Source organism: Colossoma macropomum, unplaced genomic scaffold (genome assembly GCF_904425465.1).
Source record: "Colossoma macropomum unplaced genomic scaffold, Colossoma_macropomum, whole genome shotgun sequence".
Classification (NCBI taxonomy): Eukaryota; Metazoa; Chordata; class Actinopteri; order Characiformes; family Serrasalmidae; genus Colossoma; species Colossoma macropomum.
Window position 1 is genome coordinate 13,738,790 of NW_023494785.1, and position 14,140 is coordinate 13,752,929.

A 14,140-nucleotide genomic window follows, 5' to 3' on the forward strand; every position below is an offset into this window, starting at 1 on the left:
ACTTTCTGTAAGGGAGCTTTTAGGGACATTAATCTCTTCAGACGTCTGGTTCCTATCACCACCACTGTGAACAATTCTGACTTGGTTAGTCTCTACATTGTTGGAAATAAAGGTTCTGTGCAGGTACATTTTTCATTCATCAAGGTACGAACAATGTGAATGTGCCCTCAGAGGTACAACAGTGGTTGTAGTAGTAAGTTTTTCCCAGTGGAAAAGCACACATTTGTATCTTTTCATAACCTAATGTTTTGAAACAGAACAAAAAATAAAAAGCCTGGAGACGAGGCGGGGTGTGTGGAGTCAATACAGCTTAGAAAATTTAATTTCAGTAGATTATGGTACAATTATGTTCCCTGACTAAAGGTACTGAGATGTAACCTTGAGGGTACCACCCCAGTGACAAGAGGGGTACTGCCCTAGTGACAGTTTCAAACTTTTATTTCTGGGATTGTAGAACGGAGCTTTTCACAGCATCTTAAATATTTAATTATGCAGAAATTTTCAAAAATTGGTGGTGTTCCCCTTTAAGTGCAGAGAGCGCGTGTTATGTACAGGCGCGCTGTCAGGTGTACGCTGCTGAGGTTTCTCTGGGGAAGCGATAGCAGCAGCAGCATCATCCGTGCGAGAGCCCTGCACAAAGCCTGCTGACCCGGATAAACATGAAAGCGAAGCGCAGACTCGCCAGTAGTGGCCCATTCACTGCCTTTAATGCGCGAGTTTCTTCTTAACAGAGCGTGATTGAATATGCATGATTCCAGTTCTGATTATTTCCACTGCCAGAGAACTCCTAACGAATCCTTTCTAATAAGCTCGTTTCTGCAGGGTGACCTTGCTCTCCGGGTCTTAGAGAATGTAGAGAAAAGCGAAGTGAGAGAACAAAGAGACGATATGTTTACCCCTTAATGCCTTCAGCACCTCGAGCAAAGTCATTTGTGCTGTAAAATGTATTGTAATCAAATCTACCGCCTAACTATTATTATTACAGGTCATTTATGTTCATCAAAAACACCATTTATAATTTTGTCCACGCGTGTTTAATGACACCACCATCACTCAGACCTTAATAATTAATAAACCTTCATAATGAGGAACTACACAGCACACTCTCCAGTGCAGAATTCATGCTTACATTTGTGTTCAGCAGACCTATAAAGCCTATAAAATAAAGCCCCCCGGCATTGGCCTGTAGAGCTGTGGAACTGTGCTCTCTGGTGTGATAGAGCTCCATCCAACACCTTTGGTAAAAGTTGGACTGGCGTTTGAATCCAGAACTAAATCATCCAACATCAGTACCTGATGTTCTTGTGGCTGAATGCAATCAAATCCTCACTGCAATGTTCCAACATAGTGTAAATCCTTCCCAGAACAGTAGAGACAGGGGAACGGCCCAAAGGTGTTCGATGGGTTTGAGGTCAGGAATCTGTGCTGTGCTATTTTTTACACAACAAACTGTTGACACAAACTGAAGCAAACAATGCCATCATATGCTGTAGCATTAAGATCCCCCCTCACTGAAACTAAGAGGGCCAAACCTAAATACCACCCCCCCCCATCAAAACTCAGTCAGCACTATGCATCCTCCTGCACCCACCAAAGCTAGATTTATTTGTCAGACTACCAGATTGTAAAACATGATTCAGTTCTCTAGGGAACACCTTTCCACTGTTCTACAGTCCAATGGCAGAGTGATTAACACCACTCTGGCCCACACTTTGTATTGTGCACAGTACTCTTAGGCTTGTTTGTGGCAGCTCAAGCACGGAACCCCAGTCCATGAAGCTCCTGACAAACAGTTCTTAGGCTAAACTTGCTTCCAGAGGCAGTTTGGAGCTCAGTAATGAGTGTTATAACAGAGGACAGATGATTTTGGCATACTACATGTGTCAGCACCCAACAGTTTTGTGAGCTCCTGTGGCTTATAGCTTCATAGCTAAGCTGCTGGTGCTCCTAGATGTTTCCACTTCCCAATAGCAGCACTCATGGTTAACCAGGGCAGCTCTAACAGGGCAGAAATTTGACAAACTGACTTGTTTGAAAAGTGGCATCCTCTGCTGAAAGCCACTGAGCTCTTCAGTATGATTCGTTCTACTACCTGTTTTTGTTGATTGAGATTGCATAGGTATGCATGATTCTATGTGCCTATTAGCAAAGGGTTTGCTTGACATAGCCAAACAAACTTATTTGAAGGGGTGACCACATACTTTTGGCATTGGAGACTGTTCTTTCAAAACAATCTAAAGCAGCATCCATTAAATGGCATACATTTAATGAAAAAACACAAAGCAGTATATTGCATACAATACAGCAACAATCATTATAAACCTGACTGTGTGTTTAAGCTGTGGCAGTGTAAGTTACAGAGAAATTAGTCCTACCAAGATTACATTTGCTTCTGAAAAGTTATTGCCTTTGTAATCATATATGAATGCCATTTCTGTCCATTTCAATCAGCAGTGCTTTTCAGTGCATCTGACTGGCCTTGGCTTTAACAGTATCCTCTCTCTTTAGTTGCTGCCTCTCACAGAAACCTGCACAAACCCACCCTTCTCCTGAATAAAGCATTGTGTATTTCTTACATTTCTTTCATTCCCCCTGTGCTCTCTGTGGATTTGCTGCTATGCTAGCTCAAAATCTGATTTAAAATATTCACTTTATTCTGGTTGGCGAAGCTCTTCTGCTGTGGGTTGGCTGGCTTGCATCTCCACTCTCCAGCTCCAGTTTTAACAGCAAATGTCTCCTCTGTAATCTGCTGCTTATCTGAGATCATAGTCTGGGAATTAGTCTCACCCAGACAGCATTTTTAATGTTTTAATTACCAATTTTCATCAGTGTAGAGTGAAGCAGACAGCTTTTATAACAATAACCTGCTGGAATCAAGACCGCTATTTTTTTTGGGGGGGGGGCTGATTTGTACTAATAATAACTCCACTTATCTACTAATAATCACTAATATTAATTCATTATCTACTAATGATAATTTCTATGACTTCAATAGATCGGAATGGTCTGCTGTAGGCCTTCTTGTAGCGATGCCGTAGAAGAACTCCTTCTGGTTCCCTAAAGAACATTTTACTAAATGGTTCATTTTTTTTAGCCTGGTTTAAATGAATTGTTTTTGTGATGTCACAAAAACCATTACATTTACATATATCCGCCTATTCTGCCTACAGCAGCTTTGCTCTGCTTTTTCACTTTGAAGTTATAACTGGGTGTCAAAGAAGGGGGGGTTCCAAGAAAAATGTACACTACAGGCCCTTTAAAGTTTAAAGGGCCTCCACATAAGATAATAGTTGTATATTAAATAAGCTTTTCCCTAGAACTGCACACTAAAGCCACAAACCATTTAGGAACTTTTATTTTTAACAGTACAGTGACCCATGTGCTCAGGTGTGGTATGAATGCCAAACGGACAAGATCCTTAGTTCTTAGGCTAACATTTAAAGCAAGAAACTTTGTGCCGCAAGATGACTAAAATGCCCCTCATTAGCTTAATAAGGCTCCATGCCATAGTCCAGAAGCTGTGTCAGTAATGCAAAAGAGCGTTGTTACGTGTGGGGGTCTGCATCAGCTTAGTTGGGCTCTGCTGAGCTAATGAAACATGCTCTGTGGTGGGGTATTAACCAGCAGCCAGGGAAAAGGGATCTCTCCAGGCTGCGTTACATTCATATTACAACAGTGGCAAATGTACTGCTGAGCTGTACTCCTCCATTGAGGGAAAGCAGGGTAATTGGCTTCTGAACTAAAGTTTGGGGTCTGTGATGAATCTCAGCTTTTGTAGTCTTTTGACAAAGCCCCGTGAGAATCCCAATTAAAGGTGTAATGCTGAATAAATCACCTAGCACAGCATTACGAATAAGGCCGATGTCACTGCCAGCCAAGCAGTTGGTTGTGCCACACCAAAGACAATCTAGTGGTATCGACTAGTGTGTTCAGCTGTGATGAAACGATGAACAAAGGAGTTCAGTAATGCACAAACATAGGAGAGACATAGAAGAAGCTGTTTGTAGAAACTTTCATGGAAGCTACAGTGACAAAAGCCAAGTATTCATACACAGTAGTCAGTTCTTTTAGGCTTATTGCATTTAAGAATCAGAACAGATGGCTTGAATTTGATATGACTGACAATGTTCTATTTTTTCCTATAATTATTTTTTATGTATGTGGCAATTGAAAAAGAAATCTGAAAGGGGAATTCCACTGATTTTCAAAATTTTCTACATAATTCAATTGATGAGATACATTGTAAAAAATTAGATGTCTGTTCAACTTAAAATGTTATAGTAACTGATTACATGGCTTTCTTGAGTTGACTCAACTTGAGGACGCCAGAGTTCACCCAACTCAAACTTCTTAGTTGAGTCAAAAATTCTTCCAGCTACTGTTTCTAGGTCTGCATCTCAGTTAGATAAACAAAACTTAACTTGTGTAACTCAATTTCACCACTAGCTGGCACTTCTTCTATCATACAGTCCCATCTGACATATTTTCCTCTTGGGCTTACAGATATGGACAGCTATGGTTTTGCTGGGATTCAAACTCACAATCTCCTAATGTGTGGAATGAATTATTGGAGAGTTGCACCACATAAGACTATGACATGCTTTGAAGTTAAAACAATAAATATTTTCTCCAGTGTATTAAACATTTGTAGACTTCATATGTTCCTGAGTGGTGCAGTGGACTAAGCAGCCTCCCCAACAGGAGGTTGTGAGTTTGAGCCCCAGCAATGCCGAAATCATCCATAAGTGCGTACCCAAGAGGAAAAACGTCGAGCAGGATTGTGTGAACGAAAAGAGTTCTGGCTAGTGGGGAAACTGGGTATAAGTTCATTTTATTCATCTGAGATGCAGAAAAAAATGAATAGAACTTTTGACTCAACTAAGAAGTTTGAGTTGTGTGAACTCTTGTGTCCTCAAGTTGAGTCTACTCAAGAAAAGCCATCAAATCAGTGACTACATCATTTTAAGTTGAGCTGACCTCTCATTTTTAACAGTGTAAGCAAAATCATTCCAAGTGGTTTGACCGTTCTTTACAGTGGTGGCGATAGGTACCCGGGATCACAATGTCTACAACGTAAATGTTGCCATTTTATTTACCTTATTACAACCAATAAACTTCATTGAAAAAAAATTACTTAAAGGTTGCTTTAAATTTACATGATTTGGATGTGGAAATTGGCTCAACATGAATGAAATATGTAACATCAGCATAATTACTATGTGTGGGTGCTTAATTTAACTTAATTTTAACTGATGTAACATAATTCATTTGTGTGGAACAGATGGACATATTTGTGCCACGTAAATTCAACATCTGTTCTGCATGTGACTTTCTGAGTTTTTAAATGTAATGTTGATAATGGGAAAACAGTAGCAAAACTTAAAAAATCTAATTTGCCTTAAAATATATTGGATGAAGTTTTTAAAAGTAGGTTTTAAAAACATGTTTAGGCCAAAACCCTTAAAAGTAGAGTAACAATGTGTCTCGAGGAACACAGGCTATATATATATATATATGTATATATATATATATATATATATATATATATATATATATATATATATCAATCATTCTTTGTATGAGGTCAGTTGAGAGGTCTGGTTCTTATCACCACCACTGTGAACAATTTTGGCTGTAAGTTTTTCTAGAACAGAGCATTTCAGATCAACTATTATTAATGACTTTGTTTACATAATAATAAAGAATGTTATTCAGAAACGTTGGAAAAAGAATTACATTTTAAATGTACTGAATATAAGGTAAAACTGAAGGTTCAGGACCATAGATAGTGATCTTTCTGAGATGAGTTGTGAAGTTGAAGCACAGTTCTAAAATCCATTTCCACATCATTTAGTCATCAGCTCCATACAAGCTCCACACAGTGATATGAAGATATTGCTTCTATTATGAATGCATGGAATACATGATGCAATGACACAATCATTGTGCTGTCATTATGTGCTGATGCAATATATGACCATTCTTTGACTATTCATCATTTGGAAGACAATTATTCAGATATATAGGATTCACTTCTAGCCAAAGCTGTCTGATTGTTTGCAAACTGATGGTATAATAATGGAATGAAGCTCAAAGGTAAATGTCATGATTGCAAAGAACTTGTCAGAATGTTCAAGGCACCCTGAGTTTTGTATCTTGTCCAAATGTTTGTAGACCCCTGTAGTTCTTCCAAAATTCAGGCAATTAATAGGGAGTTTGTCTCCCCTACTTTACTGCAGTAATGGACTGTTGTGGGAAGGCTTTACACTAGATGTTAGTGTGCAGATTTGATTGCATTCAGCCTCAAGATCATCAATGAGGTCAGGTATTGATGTTGAATGATTAGTTCTGGATCACCTTTGCCACTTCAACTCATCCTAGAAGTGTTCTCTGAAGTGAGCTCTATCACTTCAGAGAACACAGTTCCACTGCGTGGGCATGGTGGCCTTATGTGCAGCTGATCCAGAGCATTCCATTATATTGGTATTGCTTTTCTATATAGATTGTACAAGCTATGTGTGCACAATTGAATGGCTGTGTCAGCAACCTAAAAGTAGCTGAATTCACTAATTAGAAGTGTCTGGATATGTTTGAACATATTTAGAAGATGCAGTCAGATTTTAGATCCGAGTTTCTATTCTAAAATTTTGTACTGTTAAATCCACTGGGACTTGGGTATCAAATGTTATTGAAATTATGCAAAAGTATCTTGTGTGCCACAGGCTAGTAGGTCGCTACATTGCGTGTGCTCTTGTAACCAGAGAGGTGATCTCAGTGGCTCATGTCTCTGTCTCCGGTGTCTGCGTGATTATTGAGAGCCATCTCTGGTTTCAGCTCCTCCATTCACAGCACACACTGAGCTGTGCAGCCATTATGCAGCCAAGGCCTCACTGAGAGTACACTTTGCATTCTGAGCTGTGATTGCCTCTGGGGGGCTATTGATTTATTACATTACTCATCATAAATACATTTAGTTTAGGATTTCACAGCCCTCATTAGCTTCTAGTTAAAAGCTACGAAAGGGGAACCAACAGCGCCGCAATTTGTTCAAAGACAAACTTTGCATTATGTTTCCAATTACAAGAGAGTCTCTGTGGTTTCTTGGGTAGGATTAAGACTTGACTGACAGCAGTACAGAGCTAATTAGCCTGCAATATCATCACCACTAAATCCTTTTAAAGACAATAAAAAGATTGTGCAGCTGTGCTCCCATAGTGACAGTGTATAGGCCTGGATTAGATGTCAGACCGTGGTTTCCTGTTGCTGTTTGTAGGATCGTCGTCATGACCAGCCTGTGGGGCCAGAGAAAGAAAGGCAGTTTGTTCCAGCCTGACGTACACAAGAGCTCTCATACGTTTTTAATCCACCCGGGCCTGGACACCTACCTGCCCCTGCTCTGATACCTGCCTCAGGATAGGAGCAAAGAGACTTGGCCCAGAAGGACCTCAACCCACTGGACTCCCTCTTGAGCTGAAACCAGAGACTTTGCACTTACAGCTGGAGCACCTTGAGAGCAAGAGTTTACCAAGGTGAGAATGTGACAGAAACACAGTGCTAGGTGATACTTGTGAATGCTGCAATAGTCATGCATAGTGTATTTAGTTCTCATACAGTTTTGATGGTCTGAGGTAATGTCTGTTCATTATTTTTCTAACTTAAAGTGATGGTTAACTCAAAAAGTCAACTTTACCAAAATGTAGTCAGTCACATATTTGGGGTCTGAAATTTGCTTCTTTAGTTGCTTTGGGGCTACAAGGCTATTTAATGGATGCTTTTAGCCACTAGTTCAGCATTATGCAAAAGGAATGCCTAAAGAATCACAAGCTTGCCTCTAACTGTGTAAAGTCAAGTAATATCAGACATGCTTGTGTGATTTCTGATACTGTATAACACACTGGGTAACAATTTGAACCCTGTTACATAACATTGACATAACCATGACATGGAAGATTTTATGCACTGTCATAGCAAAAATTAGCATGAGACATAAGCTGTCATGACATCAAACATTATTGCATCTCTCGTGACAACTAACAGTAATGTTAACATTACTCTTGCATTACTGAACATGACAACTCATGACAGCATATGACATCTGCCATGTCTACAGAACATCTACAGAACTTCTATAGTAGCATCTACAGAACATCGATAGTAGACTATCAAAATAAAGTGCTCCCTTTGTTTTTAGATAACACTATTTTTTCGTTATACAGTGTCAGATACCACATATCAACAACAACTTAACACAGATTGAGGCAAGTGTGTGATGACTGAGGCATGCATTTGTTTGATGCTGAACCTTTGGCTATATGTTTCTATTATTTGTTGCTACATTCATAGCTAAAAGTGCAAAACTAAAGAAGCATACTTCAGACTGCAAACATCTTGGGTAGTTGTCTACATTTGAAGAAAAGGGGATTAATGTATAAATTTGATTTTGACTTGGTTGTGATGTGGTGTGCAATTGTAAAATTATCTTCAAAGTGGACAAAATAATAAAATACCCACGTAAATGCCTTCTATAAACCTGCACAGTATGCACAAGTGAAAAAACCATGACAAGACCTGAACATTTCTCGTTTACCAGGCAGGCACTGTGTGGCCAGCTTAAAGGGTCCTCTGAGAAACACAGTCATAGCACTAGTAGGAAGATGGCATCAAATGTTCACAGAGGAGGAATACCTGCAGTCATTAAGGGACACCGACACTTGAGCTATGGAGGAGCTATGTTACCTGAGTGAGCAGCCTCATATTCTCAACAACAATGAAGAACAAGATTACCCAGATATGTTCATGAATACACACATGTATTTTAATTTGGATATCTCGAAGGCTCACTACCTTAACAGTAAACTCACATCATCACCAATCCATTAAGTTTCAGATTTCCCACACTGCATTCATCATCCTCTTTATGTGTTCCCAGGTCTGTTACCATTGCGCAATACTATGACCTGACCCCAAACAAGAGAAGTGATGTTCGCATCAATGACGAGCTGTGGGTTCATTTATTTCTTTTTCCACTACGTACTTTCTGAACACTGTATATTCTCATCTATTTAGCAGTGTCATGAAATTACATTTACTAGACACACTTACTTTGATACATCTTAAATATCTCTGGCACAGCTCTTCATCAGGGGTCTGTTTTGGACCACAGGACCACTCAATCCAGCAGTGGTTGAGTGCTTGAAAAAAATTACTACAAAGCCACCACAATGTCAATGTTACTGCTGGCGTGAGAACAGTCCACTACCCAAGTAATATCTGATGGTCTTATGGTGGTCCCTTTTTTACTGATGGATGAGGTAGAGGAGGGTTGATGAATTGTGCTGCAACAGATAAGCTACAGTCAGTAATTGTAAACCTACAAGGTGCCCTTATATGGCAGGTAAACCTGATAAAATGGCCAATGAGTGTAGCTGCAGCTAATAACTTGGCAATGTATTTCTCTCTTGCCTCTTTCCAGAATTCCCAAACCAACTGACATTAACATTGGGTAAGAATATAAAAATGCTTTCACTTTTCATTCTTCTTATGTCCATGCTCTTTACTGAAGTTACTGTTTTTTCAAATGTATTCAGTGTCCAAGTCTGTAGATTAGCTAGGTTGCTAAGTTTCTCTCATACTCTGCCTTTCCCTCTTTTCCTGCCTATGAGTTACCCAGTTGGTGACTGGGGTAGGATGAAAGTTCACTTGCTTTAACTGTGAACTGTGCCTGTCCTATGTGTGTATTCCCACAGTGAGAATCTAATTAAGGTTTCCATTCAGAGAGAGCACCCATACCAATCCCACATCTCCCGCTGTGCCATGTTCCCCACCTACCGCTGCCCTGATGATCCACACACAGGTGTACGGGCTGCTACTAAACTGCCTCTCAACCCCCTCCTGCCAGCCAGTGCTCCACAGGTCACTCTACTCAACAAAACAAAAGGTGAGAGTGCGTCTGAGTCCTTTGTCATATACAGAAAGAGGTGCATGTTAATGTGTGTTGTGTATTTGTTTTTTCACATGTACAGGGTGTAAAATGTTTTTGTAGAAGAAAAATGATTTTGAAGGAAAACTAGAGAAAAAACAGGCCTAACCAAAACATTCTAGAAAACTGCAAAATAAAAACCATTTCTTTTTCATTGCTGAAGTTAGGATTAGGGTTGGGTTTAAGTTTAAAAACTTCTTATCACATGTAGATATCTACATATATAGGACTGTCTAAAAGTCACATGCTGACATTGTAGAAAATTAAATGTGTGTGTGTGTGTGAATGAATGTGTTCACATTGCTCTTTTTATGGGGTCCAAATTTCAAGAAAAGTCTGACACTGTTGGTCCACATGATGTAAAATGGTCTTTGCTACTCTATATACTATATTTCAGTTAAAAAATTAAAAAGCTTAAAGATTACTTTCTGTTTACTGAGGTTAAGGTTAGGACTAAGTTTAAGTATTATTAAGGAGTATTTAGCTACAATAATGCACAAGTCAGTGGAATACAACCACAAAGACAGAGAGAAGAGAGGAAGAGATGCTGAGGGAGAGAGAGTGAGAAAGAGAGAGAGAGAGAGAGAGAGAGAGAGAGAAAGAGAGAGAGAGAGAGAGAGAGAGAGAGAGAGAAAATTAACTCCTGCTCAACAGTGCTGCTTGGGTTGCAGGCGCACCTTACCGTCATGAACTACTTGACGTTTCCATGGCGACTCAAAGGAATGTTACAACCTGGCCTGGACAAAATGGCTTTCAGAATGTGAGTTGCATAACTCTTACGCTTTAGTAGAGTCTCACTACCAACTTGAAGGAACATCATTCACATCAACACCAAACACTGAAATGTTCTGCAGTTTGTGATGGCCAACCTCGTCCTCTGTCTTTCAGCACACCAAGCCAGTAAAAGGAGAGATGCAGGTGTTTTACCCCAAGGCTCCAAAGACTCTATGCCCAAACATGACACTGCGAGACTGGAAGACCACGCTGTCTGAGCGCACTGCCAACATGCTGCGCAACCTGGAGAAGATCCAGTGGCTCACTTCGTATCAGTTACACTACACAGGTAAAGCACAGCTCATAACAGGATCACTGTAAACCTGTCACATTGCACAAGGGTTTCTTCAAAGTGTATCTGAATACAGTGTAACTAGGGTGTACGAAATGAGCAGGCAAGGCAGATGAGGAGGCCTGGGGGCAATGAATACAAGGAGGAGTTACAAACAACACACAGGCGGACACCATTACTAGGGGGCAGGGCTAGGGTTAGGCAGAAGAGACAAGACTGGCCTGAAGAGTGAAAGGGGCAGGGAAATTGTGACTAACAGTTCACATTTAGACAGGCTGTTAATCCCTAAGGTGTCTCATCTACCTACAGCAGGACAGTTGCCTTGATCTTGATCCTTTTATCTGGAAATAAAGGAGCGTTTACAAGTTGTGTTCATCTGTGCTCTGTCTCACAGGTACCCTGCACATTTTTGTGCTGTAACACATCCACTTCAACTCAGGAAAGGCATGGTAATTAACTGCTTAGGTGCATTAGGGGTGTTGGGGCAGGAAAAACACTAAAATGTGCAGGGCAAGGAGCATGTAGGACCAGGGTTGGCAACCAGTGCTCTGTCTAGTCTCAAAGAGTGCAATTGGCTCACTCACTTGGTAGGAAAGATGATAGAGTTTCTTTATTCACTGTCAATATACAGTGGCCTTAAAATGTATTTAGACACTGTAACCACTGGTAAAACATAATGAAGTTCTTTAGATAACGTCATAAAACTTTAACAAAATGATTTTTGGTTACAGAAAGACAGCTTTAGCACAACATCTAACTGATGGTAGACTTTGTGTCCAAACGGCAAACTGGTGTTTTTCATGCAGTGGTAACTGTGAGCTTGTGTTCATTGATCTTGATCTTGAGCTCAGAAATCCACAATCCTGCAGAATTCCACAAAGACATGGATCAAATGACAGAAGTGGATCTTTCAGCATCAAATAATGAGCTAAACACACCAGTCTTTTGAAAGGTCTTGGAGTGGTTTAAAATAAATGCCACTTGATTTGACATTTTGCATCACACAGTGAACTTAATACAAGCCCAAAGTATTATTACACACGTCTATAACCTAAGAATAGCTCCATTAGTTTGCATTAAAGTCCCTGTAGCCACTAATTAATAAGCCTTGTATGTAATACACCATTTAATCCTGGATAAGGGGTAAACTATGGCAAAATTGTCCAAATACTTTTCAGGGACACTCTAAGAAACATACCAGTGCATCAGGATGCCTGTTTGGCCACTTAGAAAACCATCCAGTTAGTATTCTTTGTTGTTCACACTTCTCAGGCATAGACACTGATCCAGTGGAAGGCCCTATTAATAAGGCATTTCACTGCAACTATATTAGAGATCAGACAAAAATGAATAAAACCTGTATAAAAACGTAAGTAGACAGACTGTATGTTGGCCAGTAGGATTTGCTACCACAAAAGAAAATGTACAGACATACCACAATGATTTATATGTAACTGAATGTGCCTCGAAGGAGTAAATAATAAGAATGAATAAATAATGATTCTGGTAAATTATTATCTGGATTGTATATCTACTATAAATGTTTGTACAAACACAGAACATTCTTGGTCTTGTTCCCAGGCACTGGGCCCAGCAACCCAATAAAACTGGATGACTTCAATGAGAAGACAATCGGCTTCATTACAGGAGAAATGAATCCTTACACAGCACAGCTGGTATGAAACACATATTCAGTGGAATCTACCCATAAAATAATGCCACTCATCCTTGTTATCTGACAAATTTTTGGATTTTGTTCTATTATGCCTTTTCATCTCTCATTTCCATTATTCCCTCTTTCCTCTTTTTGTTCTCTGACATGCATATCTTCATCATTGGGGTGTCTGAACAAACACTGGATGCTGTATGTTAATGTATGTCTCAGAGGGAGCGATCTTACCCCACCTTCCTGCCCCCTCGACCACTGGAGGGTCGCAAGGCCAGGATCCTGCAAAACAGTCTTCCTCTGGAGAGCAGATATCCTTCCCCCTCACCTTCCTTCCCCACTGAGTCTCCTGGCTGGGGCCTAGTCTCTACACAAACTCCTGGAGCTCTGGAGGCTTCTGCTGAGAAGATTTCTATTCAGGATAATATACTTGGCAAGCAGTCTATACAACATTATGCAAGTGTTAAAGCAGAGGTGTTTAAACCCAATGAGGCCAATGAATCTAGTCAACCAAGACACACTGCAGAATTTAATAGTGCAGTTTATGCATGTGAAGCGTGTGGGGAGAGAAACTGTGCATGTAGGTTTAAGCTATCTGAGCCAGGTTCCACTGAACCACCACCAACCATTAAAAAGCCTGCTGAGGCAGGAAACAAGACAGAAAAGACCAAGCTAGAACAATTTTTCACACAAAACATCTTTCAGCCTGCACTGCAAGACAAGGAACACCAAGCAGGCCAGGGGGATTTGTCCAATAGCAAAGTCCTTAAGTACATGGCAGGGAGAAATCCATTTGAGCTTAGCAAGTTTGCACCTTCCATTGTGGATAAGAGAGATGGGCTTGTGGCTTTGGAGCAACCACTGAAACAGTCAGCGGAAGAAAAAGAGAGGGTCAGTGGGGTTTCTCGTGCTTCCCCCTGCATCCTGCCCCGCTCCTCCAGCGCCCCCTTCAGGTACGGAGGGAGGACAAGCAGTAGGGATGTTGAGGATGGACTGTTTCGCTCCCAGTCTGCACTGCTGGAACTTCAGGATTCTTTCAGCCATTCGGAGGCCCACCGTCGCTTCCATGAGACCCTGCAAGGCGCCAGCATGGACCTAAGGGACAACCGTCATTCTGGGAGAAAACACTCCTTTTATGGCTTCAACTCCTACTACTTCCATAACTAAAAATTGTAAGCAAGAGCCAGAATAAATATTTATGGTGCTGAGCCACATCTTTGGCTTTATGTACTATACCTGTTTATTTTTTTGGTGGATAACAGAGGGAATCTCATTCTATGTGCCTCATTCATTGATAAAGCTGCTAAACCAGCTTCTAATTCTTCAGGAATTGAGAATGAAGACCACACTGTCTGATCACACTGCCAGCATGTTGTGTAACATGGAGAAGGCTGAGACAGTGCCATTTTCCTCTGCTAATAAACATATT

At 40.4% G+C, this 14,140-nt stretch overlaps 1 protein-coding gene across 1 annotated transcript; it reads left to right on the forward strand.

The window, feature by feature from the left end:
- The first annotated feature begins 7,283 nt into the window (after positions 1–7,283).
- On the forward strand, positions 7,284–13,878 carry LOC118813027 (uncharacterized protein C7orf31). Its single transcript, XM_036578148.1, has 9 exons — positions 7,284–7,294; positions 7,413–7,529; positions 8,930–9,001; positions 9,473–9,502; positions 9,747–9,937; positions 10,651–10,739; positions 10,868–11,042; positions 12,627–12,721; positions 12,931–13,878. The coding sequence occupies exons 1-9, from the start codon at positions 7,284–7,286 to the stop codon at positions 13,876–13,878; spliced, it is 1,728 nt and encodes a 575-aa protein (XP_036434041.1).
- Positions 13,879–14,140: the final 262 nt, after the last annotated feature.